This window comes from Ahaetulla prasina, chromosome 1, assembly GCF_028640845.1.
Source record: "Ahaetulla prasina isolate Xishuangbanna chromosome 1, ASM2864084v1, whole genome shotgun sequence".
In the NCBI taxonomy this organism is placed as follows: domain Eukaryota; kingdom Metazoa; phylum Chordata; class Lepidosauria; order Squamata; family Colubridae; genus Ahaetulla; species Ahaetulla prasina.
This window is the reverse complement of record NC_080539.1, coordinates 80,234,131-80,257,650: the sequence shown is the minus strand read 5'-3', so window position 1 is coordinate 80,257,650 and position 23,520 is coordinate 80,234,131. Positions and strand designations below refer to the sequence as shown.

General features: G+C 38.2%; 1 protein-coding gene across 1 annotated transcript in view; it reads right to left on the bottom strand.

Moving 5' to 3' along the window:
* RGS7 (regulator of G protein signaling 7) overlaps positions 1-23,520 on the bottom strand; it is a 202,254-nt gene that overhangs the window by 95,730 nt on the left and 83,004 nt on the right. Inside the window, exon 3 of the mRNA XM_058165755.1 lies at positions 8,632-8,728. Within this exon, the coding sequence (XP_058021738.1) occupies positions 8,632-8,728 (97 nt within the window). The remainder of the gene's footprint in view (positions 1-8,631; positions 8,729-23,520) is intronic.

Sequence of the window (23,520 nt, the reverse complement as noted above, 5' to 3'; positions counted from 1 at the left end):
ATTGTATATGTTCATGGTTCACTTTCCCTCAATGTAAAATTAAAATAAAAATAAAATGATTTTTTTATTGTTCATGATGTTGCAAGCACTGCACCCATTTCCATGGGAACAAGCTGAACTAAAGGTTCTCATTCAGGAAAAGGACAGGAAATGTGACTCAAACTTAATCTCCCCATCAATGAAAGAAAAATACTCCATCTCTCTGTCTTTAGATTTGAGCCAATAACAGCCCAGAGCAGCTTCCAAAATCCTCTTTGCCATCTATCAGCCATGATTTGCTGCAAGTCACACAAAAAAAACCAAACCCAAACCCACTTGAAAGATAGTGACTGTCTTTCTAGCAAGATCAGGGTGGGATTCAGTGGGAGACGAAATGCGAAGGTTTATTTATACTCAGTGAGGCTCAAGTAAATGCCTGCAGGAAGCAAAGGTCCGGAGAAAATATTTAATACAATAACATAGTTGGAAGGGGTGTCAAATTGTTGGGCCTAAGAATTCACAGGTTCAAGAATTCTGGGACTCGAAGTTCACAAGTCATAAAAGGGCCATTGTTCCCCACCCTAGGGAAACAGATCCCTCGAACAGAGGTAGAAAGAATGGAGATGAATGTCATCTGCAAATGTAATAGGCATTTTCTCTATGTCTTCGAAATTTGTTGAAGAGTGATGGGTCAAGGACTGAATCCTGAGGTTCTTGATCTTGAGATCAAGAGAGGAAAAGTAACTTTAGATACCAGAAATCATTGAAAGGAAAGCTTCAGCCCTTCTAGTTAAGCTAGATCAAGAAACTGGCACTGCAGGGAATCCAGAAATGCTACTCTACAGTTGTAGGATATCGTAGTATAATCTTGGAACTTGACCAAATTTATCTCCACCCCATCCTATACTAAAAAAAATCAAGATGGAATTACGTTGAGCTTCTTTCTACACTTGCTTCAGTTTCAGGACTGTGCGATTTCCAGTCCAAGTCCTTTCTTACCAGCTGTTTCCTCTTTTATGCCTTTTCCAAGGTCAGTCCTAAATTCCTTTACAGAAAGATTGCTACTGGCTTGTCAAAGAAATGGATTCATAGTCCATCTTGGAGACATCCTGTGAAAAAGAAATTTCAAAAGCTTCAAAGAAATCCCACAGTAATAACTCACCAATAAAGGAGAACTGGAGGATTCTTATCTCAGTTCTCAATTTTCTGTACTAATTTTTGGCATTAAAACCCATTAAACAATGTCTGTGTGGAATGTGTTTCCCTGATTGTGCTTTTCAGTTGAAGGGCTTGACACACAATCGATGTGACTTAATTAAGAAATCATGGTCAAAATGAACCATTGCTTATCACAACACAGAAAGATATCAAAAGGAAGTGGAGGAACCTATTGATAAGCTAATTTGTATAAAATTACAACAAGTGAATGAGCTCCTGTAAGCAGATAAGATAACAAATAATGTAAAGACACAGTTGACAACTTGTTTTTATTTATTTATTAAATTTATATGTTTCCCATTTCTCTATCCAAAGAGACTTTGCTGGTTTACTTAGAACCTAAATATGTTAAAGAGTCATGGTATTATTTGTCCCCCAATGTGCTGTATGTCATAAATTGGAATATCTTACTACATAAGTGATAAGTGTAGTGTTGCCTTATTATGACAAATGTGATATATAAAAAAAATCTGACTTCACAAGTAATTTTATTAAAATATATGGAGAGATACTTTAACCAACCAAGACATTTGTTGCATTACACTAAATTATAATGAGAATTTGTTTAGTTTTGGATTAGCCAAACTGTGAACAGTTCAACAAACCATAGTAAAAAAAAATATGGCTTGATAGGATGGAATTAACACAGTGCCACTGATCATGAAGTAAACCATTGTAGAGCAACATAAATTTTTAAACAAGTTTTTAATGGGAAACGGTTAAAATACATATTCATGAAGTTCAAATGTTGATTCAAGTTTCTCATCCCTGATTGGAATAGAAATAGGTCAGAATGTTACATTGAGAAGAAGGAGATCCATGCTCAAGTCTCCAATTAGCTACAGAATTCATTAGGTAATTTTGTTGTATCTCTCAACCTGATAAAATGAGGAATGACTTTATGCATGCCACTTTGGGTTTTCAGAAAAAAGGCAGCATGTAAACAATATGTATAGAGAGACACACATGCACACGTCCATGCGCGCGCACACACACACACACACTTAAAATGTAGAGATAGAACTAGTTAATTAATGAAAACAGCTGTAAGGAATGAAAAATAAGGATAGTTTAACTAAAAAAAGCAGTCTTGGATACAATCTTTAAATTATAACAATTCATATATGAAAAAAATCTCTCTTGAACAACTATTGAATGAAAATCACAGATCTGCATGAATTACACATAATGTAATTCTTGTAATTTTCAAGATCTGAACTACACTTAACTAGGGTAAATCATGCAACATATGTTTTCCGTAAGTATTACTGTAAAAATTTCAATGATTTTCTGACATCTGTTTTTTTCCTAGCAGCAGTGCATGATGGATGGAGTTTTCAATTCCAATATATAAGAAGCCAAAGGCTACATCAGATTCAAATCCATCAGCATCTACTTGATTATATTGACATTTTACTGGAAATCGGAGACTCTACCAAATTCTTTTACCATATATCAAGAATCACTAATAGCTTAGCTATTGTCTTCCTGCTGTTCTATGACATTCAAGGAACATCACTCCCCACCCCCAAATAAGCTTAGCCAAAATGCCAAACACTGTGATTGAAATCAGAATCCCAAAATATTTCTGTCAAGTTAACAACTATCCATCTCAGATCAGCAGAAGTTACATCTATTAATAAACGTGTGAGAAGAGTCTTATAAACTATTTTTAAATATGATGTGTTTTAAGTGATTTTACATAATTAAAACTATAAATCTCTCCTTAGGTAATTTTGGGACAGTCACATTCTCTCATCCCAACTCACCTTACAGGTTGTTGTTGTGAGGAAAATAGGGGGAGGAAGGGGGTGATCAGGTATGTTTTTTGCTTCGAGTTATTTATAAAAATAATAAAGACAGGAAATAATTTGGAGGTGAGTAGAGCAATGGTTGCCACAGTTGGTGGATATCTTTTTTTTTTAAACAAAAGTTTCTGAAAAGTTAACTCTGAGAGATTGCTATCCCTAGCAAATCCATGCCCTTCTTCTTTAGCCTGTCCCATTTAGTGATCTGAATCTTTTATTAAGAATCCTCCCTTAGTCCCAGCTCTTGAATAACTTAAAAACAAAAACCTAAAGTTTAGAAAGGCAGAGAACAAAATTGTCTTCATCCCATCAAAACATAAAGGACAACCTCAAATCTTTTCAGTTCTTAAGCAAAAGAAATTTTAAATTTCTTACCTGGAAGAAATTCTAAATAAGAAAGTTAATTTCAAAACCGAAAATGATATAAAAAGTGTTCATTTGAAAAAGGAAAAAATAAGAAAAATAATGAAAGGCTGCAGTCTTTATTTGCTTTTTATTCAAGCAAATAAAATCGGTTCAGTGAGTTGTGTGTCACTTATCTGAATAAAATATAAGCTAAATTGGAAACATATTGCAGAAAGAATAATCTGAAAACTTATGCTCATCACCTTAATAAATGCTGCTAGGCAGACAGCAGTAAGAGCGATATCACACTTTTATGGGAATAGGTTCAATAAAAGCCACTCTCTTATAGAGTCTGTAATAGCACAGCGTTCTCCATTATTGCAAATGGTCTAGCCAGAAAATTAATTTGTGGCTACACTTACCTTCTTAACAATACTAATCTTAATATTTCAAGAGAGTCGATACATTCCAACTTGGTGGGCTTGCATTAAAAATGTATCCAATAACAAAATACTGTGAAATGATTTATTTAAAAAAAAGAGGAATACTGAGATGTATGCAACCTGCATTTCACTCTATTCCAGGTTCACTCACAGAAGTGGTGAGATGCTTGACTAGAATCCTAGTCCTGAAATTAGAGATTATTTGGCAACATGAGGCCTTCTTGTCCTTGAATTGTACTGACAGCAGAAAGAGGAATCTGGACAACTTCTAGCCTGTGCTTAGAAAAGCTATTCTCAAAGGTCAAACTGTTTGAAAGATTGTAGGAGTCAAAGTCAACAAACCTGTAAAACAGCAGGTTAAATGTTGACATAACACAAAAAGGGGTTGATTACCACCAATAGTTTTCACAGTACAATTCCCAGAAGTGCTATCCAAAGCTATTGTATATTGCAGAACGCAATCTGAATTAACCAAAGATGTGACTTTATTGTAGATAGTTTAATTCATAGCGAAGGTGATTGAATGATTGAATGATTGAATGCCTGAATGATTGAATTCAAATGTAGACTTTTCTTCTTCAAACCATTAAGCCGAAAAAAAGATCCCATTAAATTTCCTGATCTTTTATTATCTATAAAAATCATTCACTAAAATTCACCTCACTCACTAAAGATGGGGATAAAATAAATTAGGATGTATGACTTTGTTTAACAAAACTGATCATGCAGAAACATCTGACAAGTCAGCCATGTTATAATGGTTGTTTCTTTCCCCCTTATTCTTTCGTCAATTTTTCAACATTTACATCCAGCTATGAAAACTCAAGTAAACAGAAGGAAATAGAAAGTTACTCTTTGGATATATGTTTATACAACTGTTCTTTATCACATTTAAAAAACTCAAAAATTGTGCATCCTTCCACAGTGTTTTTATAATTAATTGATCTGACTTTCTTACCTTATCATTAGTTTAGACAATTCTCTCTGTAATTACCACTTTTGAGAATGTCAACTTGCTTTCCTTATGACTGATACTCACTTTCAATCAGTGCCAGACAAGAACACATCTAATCTGCAATATGATTATATCTGATTATGTCAAATGATGAAGAATATGAACAATAAATAGTTCACTAGCAGGGAGCTTCTGGACTCCAATTATACCAACCCACTAGATACTTTATATTTTCAGATTTGCTATGATTTTTTGCCAATGATAAAACATTCCAAAACAGAGGCACGGAATATTGAATAGCATTCAGTTGTTTAATATCATCACTAGCCAAAAACAAGGTAAAATTATTTCATTTGCATTTAATTTCAGTTCTGATTTAACTGAAATAGAAATTGTTCCAGGTCAATAGAAGTTCAGCAAACACATACCAATTGCTTAAATTCGAGCTCCCATGAAAAAAATGGCAGATTATAATAATCACTTTGCATAATAAGGCTGGGCAAAGGCAGCTATTAGAGTTACAATCAAGAGTGTGCAGTACATGCCATGAAACTTTCCATTGACAAAGTGGTTTCTTTGTTTGTGTGTATATGTGTGCATTCATATATATGATTAAGTATGACAATGACTAAGTCTGAAATAAATCCCAAGTGCTCGGCTTTTCCTATATTCTTGGAAAAATGGACTCTGATTTTGATGTACAATAAATAACAAAAGGCTCATTCACTCATCAAACCCAATCCACCAATAACTTCATTCTCATTTTTCTATAAAAATCATTACTCTGCATAAATCATCACATAATAAAATTCTGTGTACAGAAACACAGGTTTATACAAAGTTCTTCTTCTGGTGTTGCTTAGTTTTCCACCTCTCCTCCAGCACTCATATATTAAATAGAAATATGTGTTTAGACTGCTACAGGAGTTGCATTCCATCACCCATAATAATCATCATGCAATTAATACATGAATAATGGGAGATTCTAGATATATGGACAGGTTGCTGGGTAGGCTGAATGCCACCACATGTTTACTGGATCCGTGCCCCTCCTGGTTGGTACTGGCTACACAGGAGGTGACACGAGGCTGGCTCCGGGGGATTACAAATGCTTCTTTGTGGGAGGGGGTCTTTCCCGCTGCCTTGAAAGAGGCGGTGGTGAGACCTCTCCTCAAGAAGCCTTCCCTGGACCCAGCTGTTTTAGGGAATTACCGGCCAGTCTCCAATCTTCGCTTTACGGCGAAGGTTGTAGAGAGTGCGGTGGCATGTCAGCTACCCCAGTACCTGGATGAAGCTGTCTATCTAGACCTGTTCCAGTCCAGCTTTTGGCCCGGATACAGTACGGAGACAGGTTTGGTCGCGCTGGAGGGCCAGGGACAAGGGTTATTCCTCTGCCCTGGTCCTATTAGACCTCTCAGCGGCTTTTGATACCATCGACCATGGTATCCTGCTGCACCGGTTGGAGGGGTTGGGAGTGGGAGGCACCGTTTATCGGTGGTTCTCCTCCTACCTCTCTGACCGGACGCAGACGGTGTTGACAGGGGGGCAGAGATCGACTCCGAGGTGCCTCATGTGTGGGGTGCCGCAGGAATCAATTCTCTCACCCCTCCTGTTCAACAACTATATGAAGCCGCTGGGTGAGATCATCAGTGGCTTTGGGGTGAGATACCAACTGTACGCTGATGATACTCAGCTGTACTTTTCCACCCCGGGCCACCCCAGCGAAGCTGTCGAAGTGCTGTCCCGGTGTTTGGAAGCCATACGGGTCTGGATGGGGAGGAACAGGCTCAAACTTAATCCCTCCAAGACGGAGTGGCTGTGGATGCCGGTACCTCGGTACAGTCAGCTGCAGATGCGGCTGTCCATCGGGGGCGAGTCGTTGGCCCCGATGGAGAAGGTACGCAACTTGGGCGTGCTCCTGGATGGTCGGTTGTCCTTTGAAGATCATTTGACGACCGTCTCCAGGAGAGCTTTTTATCAGGTTCGCCTGATCCGCCAGTTGCGTCCCTTCCTGGACCGGGATGCCCTATGCACGGTCACTCATGCTCTCGTTACCTCTCGTCTGGACTACTGCAATGCTCTCTACATGGGGCTCCCCTTGAACAGCACCCGCAGACTTCAGCTAGTCCAGAATGCGGCTGCGCGGGTTATTGAGGGAGCGGGTCGGAGCTCCCACGTAACACCTATCCTGCGCAGACTGCACTGGCTACCTGTTGTTTTCCGGGTGCGCTTCAAGGTATTGGTTACCACTTTAAAGCGCCCATGGCTTAGGACCGGGCTACTTACGGGACCGCCTACTGCCGGCCTCTATCTCCCAGCGTCCGTGCTCCCACAGAGAGGGACTCCTCAGGTGCCGTCAGCCAAACAGTGTCAACTGGCAGCCCCAGGGGAGGGCCTTCTGTGGGGCTCCTACCCTGTGGACCGAACTTCCCTCGGCTTCACAACTACCTGACCTTAGGACCTTTCGCGAACTTAAAACCTATTTATTTCGTATGGCTGGACTGGCCTGATTTTAAATTTTAAATTTTAATTGAATTTTGATGGGTTTTAAATTTCTGTACTTTTATGGGGTGTAATGTTATTTTAAATTTTCTGGCAAATTTGAATCAGTTTTTAAAGGGTTGTTTTAATTATTGTGTATGTTTTTGTTTGTATTTTATTTGCCTGTTCACCGCCCTGAGTCCTTCGGGAGAAGGGCGGTATACAAATTAAAATATTATTATTATTATTATTATTATTATTATTATTATTATTATTATTATTATTATCATCATCATCATCATCATCATCATCATCATCATGTAGCATCTGTTTGGCTCCTTCCATTTTGTTCCTCAATCAAATTGCCTCTCCTAGTGTTACCCTTCTGTAATCTTTCCATGAAACGATAACAAGTGAAAGGACAGAATCAGAAGACATCTCGCCATCTCTATAAATTGCCAATTATGACTCCAACTGAAATTGACTGTTGATTATTAAGTATATAATGAAATTATTTTGCATTGGGCCAGGACTTTGATAATTGAAATATATGAGGATAAGGTAACATTTGAGGGATTATATGAGGGATTAACTAATATGATTAGTTATATTAGCTAGTTAACCATATGGAAATTGTGGTTTAATGGAAGATTGGAATGGAATAATTTGTCCACAAAAAAAAAAACTTCTGATAAAGTTAAAATGACTCAAGTTAAATTCGCAAAAAAATATTTAATATGATGGAAAGTTAGTTTTCTGAAAGACATAGATATTTTTCAAAAAAATCTGTATGTTTTAGATAACTAAGAATTTGCTTACTAGTGTTTACAAAGTAGAGATATACTGCCAACAGTAAGAGAAACGGAAATAAAAATAAGTTATGCATAACAAAAGTGACTGGAAACTTCTAATGGACTTTTTGCTGGAAAAAAAATGAGTTTGCAATTTATAAGTTTGATGGTTAGAAACAACAGCTAATGGAAGAAAGAAATTATGATGTAACTTTAGAGAAAGAAGGTTAAATCTAATTACATTTAAATCTTTTGTCAAAAAGATCAGAAGCTCCTTCTTTGTACTTGTCCTTTTTATTTCTTTTTATTTTTTTTATTTTCTGAGGAAGACACTTGTCAATATTAATGTTCCAGGAACACATGGCTCCAAATCTTCTTCCAAAGAAGAAACTGCTGGGGGCAGGTGGAGCATAGTATCCAGTCCCAATGCTTACACAAAATAAACACCGCATGGAACTTATAGAACTTACTACTAATGAAGCTTCATTGTAAATTACTACAGACTTATAGTCATTATTTTTAATCTTGTCTGACTAATTTTCTAGTTTATCATTGTTCTCATGTATTTTTTCCAGTACTGAATGAAGAACATGCTGTATTTTGAATCTTACCAGAGAAAACACTGGGAATCTTGGAGAGAAAGCTTTTGACTGTACGAATAGGAATCCCATTTTTCTCATCTTGCATACGAGCTATGACATCTTCCATCTGGACAAAAAAGGAACAAATAAACATATTATGTTCTTGAGTAGTAAACAGACGAGTCTTGAGTTGATCTAATTCAGTACTGTGTTGCCACAGTGACCAAACTAAATGCCTAAGGAAGGACAATAACCTCTGATATTGCAATTATAATTATAATTATAATTGTAGCTTTCATAAACAGTAGCTAATAATAGCTAAATTAAGACCATCTAAGTTACAGGCCATCATCACATCTTGTGGCCTCAATTCTAAGATAACTATTTTCTGTATCAAGAAACATGTTTTTATCTGTCCTGAATCTTAATTATTCCGATAGCTTGATTGACTGACAGTAACTACATTAATATCTTACATTTTCTCTTGAGACCTTAAAACAACATACACAGGAATCTCCACTAAAATTAATTCTCATGCTATTAATGAAGAAAGCTGTGGAGAAAGCTGTAAAAAAAATCTAGATAGAAAGACAGTAACTTGGCCAAAGCAACAAGTAACCTCCATAGTCAAGTGCTGACTTGAATTAGTTTTTTCCCAATCCAAGATTTTAATGACTATATTGAGCCAGATCCAAGACTTTAAACACTATACTGGCAATTAACACTCAAGGTCAAAGCTCTCATGAGAACTGTCCATAAATACAGTTTTGATGATACTGTAAACATAAGGAAGAGACAGGAATGAGGCTAAAAACAAAGTTTATTTACCAAACTAACATTTCATCTAATGTTATTAAAAACTATTCTGTACCCAACATTGTTTTCAGCTTCTCCACAATGAATAGTTTCTAATAATAGCACTTAAACATACATACATCCTTCTTCAAAGATCAATGTACTGAATATAGTAGTAAGCATTTGTTTGATTAGTTAGCAAAACAATTCTCAGTTAATAATTTTAAGTACATTTTTGTTGAATTCTTAAATGACTTGCTCATTCGTACGTAACTATAGCACTGGATGTCATACATACGGCTCTATTTTTATGATATCACAGACTGGGAGAGCTGATTATTTAATGCTATATTTTTTTCAATTAAACATAGTATCTTTGATATTTGAAACCTGGAAAATTAAAATTTTTCATATTATAGGCCTCAGTTAGCTTGCAGAGTTTGTTGGGGGGAAATTCTCAGATAAGCCCTTTGACACATTTCCAAAGGAAAGATGGCATCTTTGAGCAATGCAACTTTCTTTTCTCATGTCCTCTGGTCTCTAGTGCCATTTTTCACACTTGGTCAAAGCATTCCCTTATTTATAGTTTCCTGTAACAAATTGTTCTCCAAGTGAGGAATACAAGAGAACAAAGATAAAACAAACTTAATCCATTAATACAACAGCTATTTTTTAAAAAAAATATATGCAGAGCTAAGACCATTTGAAGCATCAATATTATATATTCATTCAGCTTAAGAATAATTCTATGAACTTGAGGATAATGCAGATAAAAGATACAACTATACCATAATAAGATCAATTAAACACAGAATGCTGCATGAATTGCAATTTACAAAGCAGAGACTAAGGGTAACAAACATCTAAAATATCCAGGCAGGTTAGAAACACACTAAAAATACAGACCAAAAAAACCAACAACAGTTCAGCAAGGACTGAAATGTATTTTTTTATAAAATTAAGGTCTTCATAAACCAAATGCTGGGAAGGAATATAAGTATGCAGAGATTTAAAAGTGTGAATTTCCACACCAATGTCTCAACTTGGAGAGTGTATCCTCCCCAAGGAGATTTCATAAGAAACTAATTCAGGACTGCACAGCATGAGGCCCAAAAGCAGCTCTGTACAGCCCATCAGTATATTTTTAAAACTCAATGAATCCAGTACCACAAATACCATCACCACCACCACCATCGGCACCTCAGAAGGCATGCTGCAGAAGGTAAACAGAGACATCATTCTGACAGGTGAGCAAACTATTCTCTCCTCTTTTTCTTGAACTCCTTCAAATATAGACTCTCAGTAAACGAGCACTTCATCTATAAATGCTATTAGATAACCTGAAGGACAATCATTTCAAAGATATTTCCTTACATAAGGCAAAAATGCAATGTGAGCAGGAGCAAGGAAACTGCCAGTTTCCCCATTGAATTTTCTTGTGGGAATTTGGTAAGAAGCACTGGAAATCTCCCTTCCTTTTCCTTCTCTTCCCAACAGACAAGTAAATGACTACTGCTGGGTGGAAGAGGGAGCAAGGGATTGCAAGAGAGGCTGGGAAACTGTCACAGAATATTGAAAATGAAGATTATATGATCACAGAACCAGCCTAGCAATGCAGCAGCAGCCGCCGCCAGTAGCATCAAAGCAGCTGCAATTTTATTTTATTCCCTCCAGAGTCATGGGTCCCAGGTTATAGACATATTCTGTAAATTGAGGTAACATTGTTGCTTACGATGCACTGTTTCACACATTTAAAGGTCATAATGAGAGCTTTAATTGTATATAGATGTATCTTTCTTGAATTTATTCTGCATTGCAAAATTAAATCTGAGTTCACGAAACCCACAACTGTATTACGAATTAATTTAATCCCAGTTTTTCCTGTTTTATTCAACATTCTCGAAAGGAATATTATTTTCCCCTTAAAAACGTTGACTTACTAAAGAAACAGTTACCATCTTTAGATTAACTGAATATGTTGTAATAGGAGGAGCATTCTTTTATATGAAAAAATCATTTACGTTTTTAATTTTTTTCCAGATCAATATGGTGCCAAAATTGTCCCAAATGCATCCTTCTTTCAGATAAATTCAGTATCTCAAACAAAGGTATGTTTTCTTCAAATGCAAATCATTATGTTCTCACTAACATAATATGCTAAAGCCATAATGTAGTAAAGCCAAACTTTATTTACTGAAGCCATTTTCTATTCTGATTGCGTAGAATTTGCTACAGCTGAATTAGGATAAAAGATTAAGAGTAGGAATACTGTAATCTATGCCGTACAAGTTGAAATGCTTGTCAAGTTTTGACTGAACAGGCAAATCAAAAAAAAGTGTTGCTTTCTAGCATGGTCACCTCTCTCCCTGAATGGTCATGGCTGACTTCTGAAACTACAAAGTAAAGAATTAGCTCTTTAGCTTTGCTTCAGCATTTCCTGTGTAGTGGTCTGTTTATCTCTTATCAGTTTCATCCAGACCCGCTTTGACAATGCAATATTGCACTGTCTTTTTAAAAGACAACAAATCCTACCTGTGCAGAAGGTGCAAAACAGCTTCCATGGGGAGAAAAAAGAAAATGATAGTTCTGAAACCAATAAGGGAATTCGACATTTTCAAAACAGAGGGGAGGGGGGGCATGCGGAGTATCACTGAGAAAACAGAAATTGCAGACATGCCACAGTACAAGCCAAAGAGATGTTCTAGCACAGGAGTCTCCAACCTTGTCAACTTTAAGACTTGTAGACTTCAACTCCCAGAGTACTCCAAAGATTGGTGACCCCTGCTCTAGCAAAGATCCAAAATTCGACATATTCTAATTCAGGGGTCTCCAATCTTGACAACTTTAAGACTTGTGGACTTCAACTCACAGAATTCCTCAGCCAGCTTTCCTGGCTGAGGTATTCTGGGAGTTGAAGTCCACAAGTCTTAAAGTTGCCAAGGTTGGAGACCCCTGCTCTAATTTGTAACATTTGTGAGAGATGGGGAATTGAATTGAAAAATCCTAACATTGATTAGCAAGCTAACCAAGTGCCCAAATGACCAAATTGAATATGAATTTCTCTCATTCGTTGCTAAATGTACACATTTACCAGAATACGCTAATAGATATTGTGTTTTATGAAGAAATTAATTGGATCTCAAAGTATTCCTTTTTGATTAACTGCATATTATAAACAAATGTTGAAAGGAGAGGTGAGCCTCTCTACGGATGTCTCAAAGATGTTTGGTTTCAAGGAATAAATTCTGGCATTATTCAGGTATTCTGTTTTCAGATTTGCACTGCTATTTGTTCAATAAACCTGAAAATAACTCTGAAACAAAACACAAGGGACCCTAGCTTACGTAACATTTTTTTTTAAGGAGGCTTAAGGTCCACATAAAATTTCAAAAGTTTTTCCATAAAAAGGAATTTGAAAAAGTATACCCCTCTGCTCAAAAAAGCATCTGAGGGGATGAATGTTTTTCAAGAAGTGGAAGATTATGAGTAGGAACACCATAATCTATGCTGTACAAGGTATCTTGGGCCCAAGAAGGAAAAAAAAAAGATACATAGTTTGAACAATACATGAAGAGACTTCAAAAGAAGAAGAGAAAGAAATGGCCTATACTTCTTCTGGTTTAGGGATTGGCACAATTTTTAAGTTTGATGCATCTAAGGTATCCCATGAAAATTTTAATAATTTTTGAAAATCGAAGGTCCCATTAAGTCTTACCTGAAAACAATAGGGATTACAGCATTTTCACCTTAAATCTCCATGTGAAATTACCAGAATATTATGAGATTTCTGACAAGGTTGTATTGTATTGGGTTGGGTTGGATGATATTAAATTTTGTGGCTATGGCTCTGCAGATCCTTTTTATTTATATTTATATTTTACACACACACATACATACCTATACATATTATATTGTATGTATGTATGTGTGTGTATATGTATGTATGTATGTATGTATGTATGTGTGTGTGTGTGTGTGTGTATATATATATATATTTGTTTTCTGAGGTTTTCACGGGTGTTTGTATGTATGTGTGTATATATATATATATATATATATATATATATATATATAGAATAGAATAGAATAGAATAGAATAGAATTTTATTGGCCAAGTGTGATTGGACACACAAGGAATTTGTCTTGGTGCATATGCTCAGTGTATATATATATATGTATGTATGTGTGTATATACATATATATATATATATATATATATATATATATATATGTAGGTCTTTGGTTGTTCGGGTTTTCTCCCGTGTAAAATTGGAAGTGTCTTGGCGACGTTTCGACGAAGTCTCATTCGTCATCTTCAGGCTTCAGCTTCGTGCTTCTGGGAGCAGTGTGCGATCGCAGCTGTTTCTTCCTTTTAACTGCTAGTGGGGGTTTGAACTGATTGGGTGGGAGTTTGGCTGTGCTCTGATTGGATGGGGTTTTTTTTTGTGCTCTGATTGGATGGGGTTTTTGTGCTCTGATTGGATGGGGTTTTTGTGCTCTGATTGGATGGGGGTTTTTTTGTGCTCTGATTGGCTGGGGGTGTGTCCTGTTTGGGTGGGGGCTTGGTTGTGCTCAGTTTAGTCTGTGTTGCAGAGGGATTTGAGCTGGTGAGCTGCATAGCTGTTGTTTGGCTTTGTGGTCGTGCTACATCTTCATAGTGGGTGTCAGTCTGCTGCATGTATGGATTGGAGGGCTAATGAAATGGCTAATGTTGCAGCTGCGGTCTGGCTTCTGGTTCTTGGTCGTGCTTCATGATCAGTGTGGGTTTGGGTCTGCTTTCTGGGTGGATGTGCGGTGGTGACATCCTGTGTGGACCTCGTGAGTGTGGGTCTGGTGTCATTCCTCATGTTAGGGACTCGTTTGTCAATAAGGGCAGGTTTCCAAATGGCTGGTAGGCGGGAGGTATCATCTCGTTTGTTCATGCTGTGTGGGCGTTTTAGTCTTTTGTGTTGTAACGTTTTAGTCTTTTGTGTTGTAACGTTTTAGTCTTTTGTGTTGTAACGTTTTAGTCTTTTGTGTTGTAACGTTTTAGTCTTTTGTGTTGTAACGTTTTAGTCTTTTGTGTTGTAACGTTTTAGTCTTTTGTGTTGTAACGTTTTAGTCTTTTGTGTTGTAACGTTTTAGTCTTTTGTGTTGTAACGTTTTAGTCTTTTGTGTTGTAACGTTTTAGTCTTTTGTGTTGTAACGTTTTAGTCTTTTGTGTTGTAACAACCTGTTATGGGCTGTGACATCCTGTGTGGACCTCGTGAGTGTGGGTCTGGTGTCATTCCTCATGTTAGGGACTCGTTTGTCAATAAGGGCAGGTTTCCAAATGGCTGGTAGGCGGGAGGTATCATCTCGTTTGTTCATGCTGTGTGGGCGTTTTAGTCTTTTGTGTTGTAACGTTTTAGTCTTTTGTGTTGTAACAACCTGGGTTATGGGCTGTGTGGAAACATCCTGAGTTCTGGGAATGTGACCTCCTGAGTCTTGTGCTGTAATATATATTACACAACCAATCACCCAGGATATTACAGCACAAGACTCAGGAGGTCACATTCCCAGAACTCAGGACGTTTCCACACAGCCCATTACCACTACAGGAGGTCACATTCCCAGAACTCAGGACGTTTCCACACAGCCCATTACCACTACAGGAGGTCACATTCCCAGAACTCAGGACATTTCCACATAGCCCATTACCACTTCAGGAGGTCGCAGTCGCAGATTCCTCGGACTCGGAGCCAAACCAAAACCCGGGATGCTGCATCACAGCCATCTGCTCAGGACATCACATTACAGAACTCCAGAGGCCACAACACCAAAACTCAGGACTTTACAACACAACATACCACCCAGGACGTTACAGCACAAGACTCAGGAGGTCACATTCCCAGAACTCAGGACATTTCCAGGAAGCCCATTACTACTACAGGAGGTCACATTCCCAGAACTCAGGGTGTTTCCAGGAAGCCCATTAACCAAGTCATTACAACACAAAAGACTAATGGGCACATAACTAGGACCACACCGACACAGGATGCTATGAAACAGCCGACCAATCTGCAAACACCCGCTCCATCTACCAATCAAGATGCAACCACACAACCAATCAACCTGCTTACAGCAACACTCCCCACCTCCCCACCAGTATTTATAGAGAGACAGCAGCTCTGACCATGCTTTGCTCGCACAAGCATGAAGCTGAAAGCACCAGCCTGAAGATGATGAATGACACCTCATCGAAACGTCGCCAAGATACTCTCAACCTTACACGGGAAAAGACCTGAATATGCCATGACCTACATAGTAAAAAAAAATGGTATTTCAGATTGCCTGCCTGGACTTACAATATTTAGGAAGAAGTCACTTAAAAGATCAGGATTTACAGAAGCTGATCAGTAACATGGAACAGTTGGTCTTTCGAAAAATTAAAAGCCAAGGGTTAGTTTCGTGTTCTCTGAATAGCAAAATGGGTCTTCCCCTTGCCACATTTACTGAAAAATTCAACAGTTTAAGTTTATTTTGTCATTAATTCAGTCTTTGTTCAGTTTCCCAAGCCAAGTCATCCATAAGTCGCCTGAATTTTGTTCTCTGACAATAATAGGGTTACACTAACAAGTCCAAGCTTTGAATCCAGGCAATCAACTGAATCTCTGGACAAAGCCCTTGGGGGTTGAATCATATGTATCCACACTCTCTCCATGTGAGGCTTTTTATCAACTGTACACTGAACCTGTGTTCAAGTTCACTCTGTATAAAGAAGCAGAGGCTGGATTCAGTTTGAGCTTCTTTGCTATCTGAAAAGGTCTATCCTGATCTTATTGTGGCATTATTTAATAACAAGGGGAAAATCGTATGAGAATGTGGCTATAGGATGTGAGAGTGATTGTAGCTCAATGTGAGAGAAAATATGTAAGTCTCCTTTCAGACATTATACTGCTACATCAAAAGAAAGCCAATATCTGACTCATTCTGCAGTCACTATCCACATCCATTATGACTCTCTTCTGTCATGCCTGAAGCTTTCCCAGAAGGAATACTTCAAATTGTTCAGTTCATAGTCATGCAGAATCTAAATTAGCTTTGTCCATGCATACAGACATAAGAAAGTGCTTTATTTGGAGATTGGCCCATTTAGTATTTTCTGCATTAGCTATCAGTAGCTCCCCTGAGCTTCAGAAAGGATCCCCACACCCACTCTTCCAGCAAGAAGCCAGATAATTTGTTCAGGGCCCCTTGCATGGAAAGGATGTGACCTATTCTGAAGCTCAAATTATCAACTGCTAGAGAGTTTACAATTCTACTTCTATTGGAAGTGGTTTGAAAAACAGAAATCACTGTAATATTTATAACTGAAGCCCATAAGAGCTGGACATAATAAGAGCCACTCCAACTGTGCTCAAGGCCTTCAGATAAATATAATAACACTGATAAAAAGTTTACCTTTAAAATAAGTCACTGTCTCTTGCTTAAAAACTGAACAAAGGGTATAATATCAGCATAGCATAGCTTGATCATAACAGAATAACTAATGCCCTTTATGCTTTTCTTTGGGTGGGAACAAAAGGACCCTCACTCTAATTCAAGCTTCTTGAATGTGAGTCCTTTGAAAGCAATGGGATTTTCCTTTTGAATAAACATATAGGGTTGCTATTGTTGTTAGTTGTGAAGTCGTGTCTGACCCATCGCAACCCCATGGACAACATTCCTCCAGGACTTTCTGTTCTCTACCATCCTCGATGGTAGTTTAAATTTAAGCTCACGCCTACTGCTTCAGTGACTCCATCCAGCTACCTCGTTCTCTGTCGTCCCCTTCTTCTTTTTCCCTCAATCTTTCCCAGCATTAGGCTCTTCTCCTGTGAGTCCTTCCTTCTCATTAGGTGGCCAAATATTTGAGTTTCATTTTCAGGATCTGGCCTTCTAAGGAGCAGTCAGGGTTGATCTCCTCTAGGACTGACCGGTTTGATCGCCTTGCAGTCCAAGGGACTCACAGGAGTCTTCTTCAGCACCATAGTTCAAAGGCCTCAATTCTTTGGCACTCAGCCTTCCTTATGGTCCAACTTTCACAGCCATACATTGCAACTGGGAAAACCATAGCCTTGACTATACACACTTTTATTGGCAGGCTGATGTCTCTGCTTTTTAGTATGCTATCTAGTTTTGCCATAGCTTTCCTCCCCAGGAGCAGCATCTTTTAATTTCTTGCCTGCAGTCCCCATCTGCCGTGATCTTGGAGCACAGGAAAATAAAATCTGTCACTACCTCCATTTCTTCCCCATCTATTTGCCAGGAATTGAGAGGGCCAGATGCTATGATCTTAGTTTTCTTAATGTTGAGTTTCAAGACAACTTTTGCACTCTCCTTCTTCACCTGCATCAAGAGGCTCTTTAGTTCCTCTTCAGTTTCTCCCATTAGAGTGGTATCATCTGCATATCTGCGGTTGTTGATATTTCTTCTGGCAATCTTAACTCCAACTTTTGATTCATCTATCCCTGTTTTTCTCATGATGTACTCTGCATAAAAGTTAAATAGACAGGGCGACAGTATTGCCGGACTCCTTTCCCAATTTTTAACCAAACAATGGTTCCGTGTCCAGTTCTTACTATTGCTTCTTGACCCGCATATAGGTTTCTCAAGAGACAAATAAGATGGTCTGGTACTCCTATCTCTTTAAGAACGTGCCACAATTTGTTGTGATTCACACAATCAAAGACTTTAGCATAGTCAATGAAGCAGAAGTAGATGTTTTTCTGGAACTCCCTAGCTTTCTCCATGATCCAGCATATGTTGGCAATTTGATCTCTAGTTCTTCTGCCTCTTCGAAATCCTGCCGGTACTTCTGGTAGTTCTCAGTCCACATACTGCTGGAGCCTAGCTTGTAGGATTTTAAGGATAACTTTATTAGCATGTGAAATTAAAGCAATGGTGCAATAGTTTGAACATTCTTTGGCATTACCTTTCTTTGGAATTGAAATGTAAACTAACCTTTTCCAATCCTGTGGCCACTGTTGAGTTTTCCAAATTTGCTGGCAAATTGAGTGTAGCACTTTTACTGCATTGTCTTAAGATTTGGAATAGCTGAACTGGAATATTGTCATCTCCACTAGCTTTGTTGTTGCTCAGATTTCCTAAGGCCCATTTGACTTCACATTCTAGGATGTCTGGCTGGAGGTAAGTGACCACATTGTGGTTATCAGGGATGTTAAGTTCGTTCTTGTACAGTTCTTCTGTGTAATTTTTCCACCTCTTCTTAATCTCCTCTGCCTTTGTTAGGTCCCTGCCATTTTGGTCCTTTATCATGCCCATCTTTGCATGAAACGTTCCCTTCATATCTTCAATTTTCTTGAAGAGATCACTGGTCCTCCCTATTCTGGTCTTCCGAGTGCAATTCAAGGTGTTGGTTACCACCTTTAAAGCGCTCCATGGCATAGGACCGGGTTATTTACGGGACCACCTATTGCCACCGATAGCCTCCCATCGACCAGTGCGCTCCCATAGGGAGCCGTCGGCCAGACAATGTCGGCTGGCGACCCCCAGAGGGAGGGCCTTCTCTGTGGGGGCTCCAACCCTCTGGAACGAGCTACCACTAGGGATCCGCCAACTTCCTGATCTCCGGACCTTTCAACGCGAGCTGAAAATGTTTCTGTTCTATCGCGCAGGACTGGCCTAAGGGTTTTAAATGGGGTTTTTATTGGATTTTATAGTTTCTAGCCAAATTCGAATATTTGTTTTTTAAATTTGTTTTTAATTTTTGCATTCTGTTGTTTTACCCTGGCTGTAAACCACCCTGAGTCCTTTGGGAGAAGGGCGGTATAGAAATTAAAATAACAACAACAACAACAACAACAACAACAACAATAATAATAATAATAATTTTATTGTTTTCTTCTATTTCTTTGCACTGTTAATTTAAGAAGGCATTCTTATCTCTTCTAGCTATTCTCAGGAATTCTGCATTCAATTGGGTATATCTTTCTCTTTCTCCCTTGCCTTTCGCTTCCTTTCTTTCCTCAGCTATTTGTAAAGCTTCCTCAGACAGCCATTTTGCTTTCATGCATTTCTTTTTCTTTGGGATGGTTTTAGTTGCTACCTCTTGTACAATGTTGCAAACCTCCATCCATAGTTCTTCAGACACTATGTCTATCTGATCTAATGCCTTAAATCTATTTGTCATCTCTACTGTATATTCATCAGGAATATGATTTAGTTCATACCTGAGTGGCCTAGTCCTTTTCCCTACTTTCTTCAATTTAAGCCTAAATTTTGCAAGGAGAAGCTCATGATCTGAGCCACAGTCAGCTCCTGGACTTTTTTTTTACTGACTGTATAGAGTTTCTCCATCTTTGGATGCAGAGCACATAGTCAATCTGATTTCTGTGTTGACCGTCTGGTGATGTCTATGTGTTGAGTCATCTCTTGGGTTGTTGGAAAAAAGTGTTTGCTATGACCATCGTATTATCTTGACAGAATTCTATCAGCCTGTGCCCTGCTTCATTTTGTACTTCAAGGCCAAACTTGCCTGTTATTCTGTTAATCTTTTGGCTTCCTACTTTAGCATTCCAATCTCCCATGATAATAAGGATATCAATTTTTTGGTGTTAATTCTAGCAGGTGCTGTAGGGCTTCATAGAACTGATCAATTTCATCTTTTTCAGCACCAGTGGTTGAGGCATAGACTTGGACTACTATTGAATGGTTTGCCTTGGATTCTAACTAAGATCATTCTGTCATTTTGGGGATTGTATCCCAGTATTGCTTTTCCTACTCTTTTATTGACTATGAAGGCTACTCCATTTCTTCTGAGGTATTTTTGCCCGCAGTAGTATACCTGATGGTCATCTGAATTAAATTCACCTATTCCTGTCCATTTTAGTTCACTGATTCCTAAGATGTCGATGTTTGGTCTTGTCATCTCTTGTTTGATCACCTCCAGCTTGCCTTGATTCATGGATCTTACATTCCAGGTTCCTATGGAGAAAAGATCTTTGCAGCTTCGGACTTTCCTTTCACCACCAGATACATCCACAGGTGAGCATCCTTTTGGCTTTGGCCCAGTTGCTTCACTCTTTCTGGTGCTACTAGTACTAGCCCTCTGCTCTTCTCCAGTAGCATATTGGACACCTTCTGACCTGAGGGGCTCATTTTCCAGTGTTGTATCTTTTTGCCTTTTGGTACTGGCCATGGGGTTTTCATGGCAAAGATACTGGAGTGGGTTGCCATTGCTTTCTCCAGTGGATCATGTTTTGTCAGAGTTCTCTGCTATGACCTCTCTGTCTTGGGTGGCCCTGTATGGCATAGCTCATAGCTTCATTGAGTTACACAAGTCCTTTCACCACAATAAGGCAGTAATCCATGAAGGGGTTAGGGTTGCGCTACAAGTAAAACAAAAATCTTCACAAATCTGATTGCTCTACAAGTATATTATAGGCTGGATCCTTTCACTGAATACTCTATTATAGCGGCCCCCAATCTTTTGGGCACCAGGGACTAATTCTGTAGAGAGAGATTTTTCCACAGACCAAGGGGGCGTGGTTTTGGATGCTGCCTGCATCCATGGATAAGGCTTCGCTTGTTTGTGCAGCCCAGTTTCTGGCATGCCGCAGCCTGGTGCTGGTCTATAGACTAGGGGTTGGGGACCCCTGCTCTTTTAGGGAGATGATGTCATAGCCTTGATTTATGATGAATAAATACCATTGTTGTACCTGAATGTAAGGTGTCATTTGTCAAAGTTGACAGTGTCCTTTTGCTGCTGTAAAATCTAAATGATGAGTCTGTATGGTATATACTAGAACATTGTGTCACTTCAAATAGGAGGGAAAAGTTGGCGCACGAGAGGAACTAATTAAAAAATTAAACTTTCCAGTCCAAAATTTAACAAAAGGCACACACAACCCCCCTTACCATTAGTGTCCATTCCCAGGTTCAAAACTGACAATGTAAGAAATTGAACTCTTTAAGCTTATGACATCGTGTTGCTTAATTCAACTCAAGATGCTTAACTCAAAATCAAGACATTCTATTCCTGCCTTAGGCTTAGAAAGCATATTTGAGCTAGTCTCTCTCTGTTGGTCCAAACCCGCAGCCTTACAATTGTTGTTAAGGGGAAAACAAGAAGAGGAAGCACTGTGTGCATCACCTTGAAATATACAAAATAAAGTTAAGATATAAGCGTAATAAATAAAATATATCTTGCCATCAACATTGTTTTCTTAGATAATAACACATTCTGGCATTTCAACAGATTTTTGGCTATGAAAAGTGAAAAGAACAAAACATATAAAACAGCAAAATACCACAAACAATGCAGAATGCAGATTTTAAAGAATTGAAAAGAATTGAATTATTAGCATGCAAGTAATCCATATGTTGCATAGACTCCAAATGTTTTTAATTTAAAACAACAATGACCTTCCTAGGAGGGTAATTCCAAAGATGTGAAGTCTCTACTAAGAAGTGGGCCCAAGAACCGTGAATTTTGACCCCAAACTTAGAGTGTATCCCTCAACCACATTCCATCACTTCTTTCTTCTGTTAGGAAGTGACAAAGCATTCCCTGAAGAATGTAGGTGAAGAGGAAATGAAAGCATTAAACATCATTTGTTTAACTTATCAGCAATTTTTCTGTGATGTTTTGAGTGACATGGCAATCTTTCTCTTCCAGTTACTGATCAAACCCAGATTTGATCAACCTTAGATTCAAGTTTGAAAAAAACATGAATTGGCATCAGCCATACTATGTATTAGCATGGTCCATGGTACTATTATCAGTTGCTTTGCGAGTGCATTATTGGACTTCTATTTATGTTTTGGTAAGTACATACCATACTCATTAATGCTACTATTTCTGCTTCCTTAATAACTCTAAGATACAACTAGTGGCATTATGCAGAAAAAACGCTTAATCTAGGAGACTGAAAAGATACCTAAATAGGGATTACAAAATGGACCTAAGAACTGAACAATTTTTCTTCAGTAAATTGGTTCAAGAGCCTGCTTTAATATGAGGGATTTATTCTGCTTTTTATACCATCAACTGTATGTCTTGTATTTCCTTTTTACTCTCCCAAAAGATAAAATATGTTTGATTTCTCTATTTGTAAGCGTGAACAAAGCTGCCATGTGCATGAATTTCGTAGCCACATTTTGGGGATGTGGCCAGTTTCTCTTCTAGATACTCCTCTAGGCTATGTAAATATGTTATTCCTTGAATGAATTGGCTTAAACAGACACCTCAGAAAAGGCTTCCTGGCAAACTCCAAAGGAAAACAAGCCTGATTTTACCCGTTTTCAAAAGCAAAACTTTACTTCCTGATCCCTATTGTTTCCAGTCCTGATCCAAAGGCAATCACCATGACTTCTCCTGGAGTTGCAATTACAGTGCTTAAAATGGCTCAGCTGAGTTATCATATCAGTGCAGGCTTCCCATTCTAGGCAAACAGATGCTGGGGATTTGTCATACAAATTAATTCTTGGCTAGTGCTGTAATATGCAAGACGAGAATTTTATTATAGTTGGCAATTCTTTGGAGTTGTGAATTCTCCACATACATTTCTCCCTTTAATTGTGCAGCTGGCTGTATTTTTTATTTAATTTTAATAATTTGAATAAGGCAGAATTCAAGTTATTCATAGCTCCAGTTAAAACCTGAAGGAGAACTAGAATTGTAAAAGAAAATAAGAGTAAGGACCAAGACCTGGCAAAAGACGAGTACCTCTGAAGAAGACCTTTTTAAAACAATCTCCCAGTGACAATACAGGTAATCCTCAATTTACAACCATTCATTCAGTGTCCTTTCCAATGACACGGAACAAGGGGAACCTATGATAGGTCCATCATTCAAGGAAGACTAAAGGATGTAAGGAGGTTGAAATGTATTTGAATATAAGTAGCTCAGTTTGGTAGCTGGGCTGTTGGTCTGAGCTCAGAGCTTGGCAATTTGTTGGAAAACATTTCAAAGCACACTGACGATATCTCCTTGAATGGTGATGAAACATTTGCCACCAAATTGCCAAGCTCAGCTCAGACCAGCAGCCCAAATATAAAGAGATTTACAGAGAAATTGAATGGACTCGTATTTTCAGGAAGGAAAAAGGAGAATTTCTACACCATACCGATGAGTTGAAAGCCCCAAATACTCCATGCACT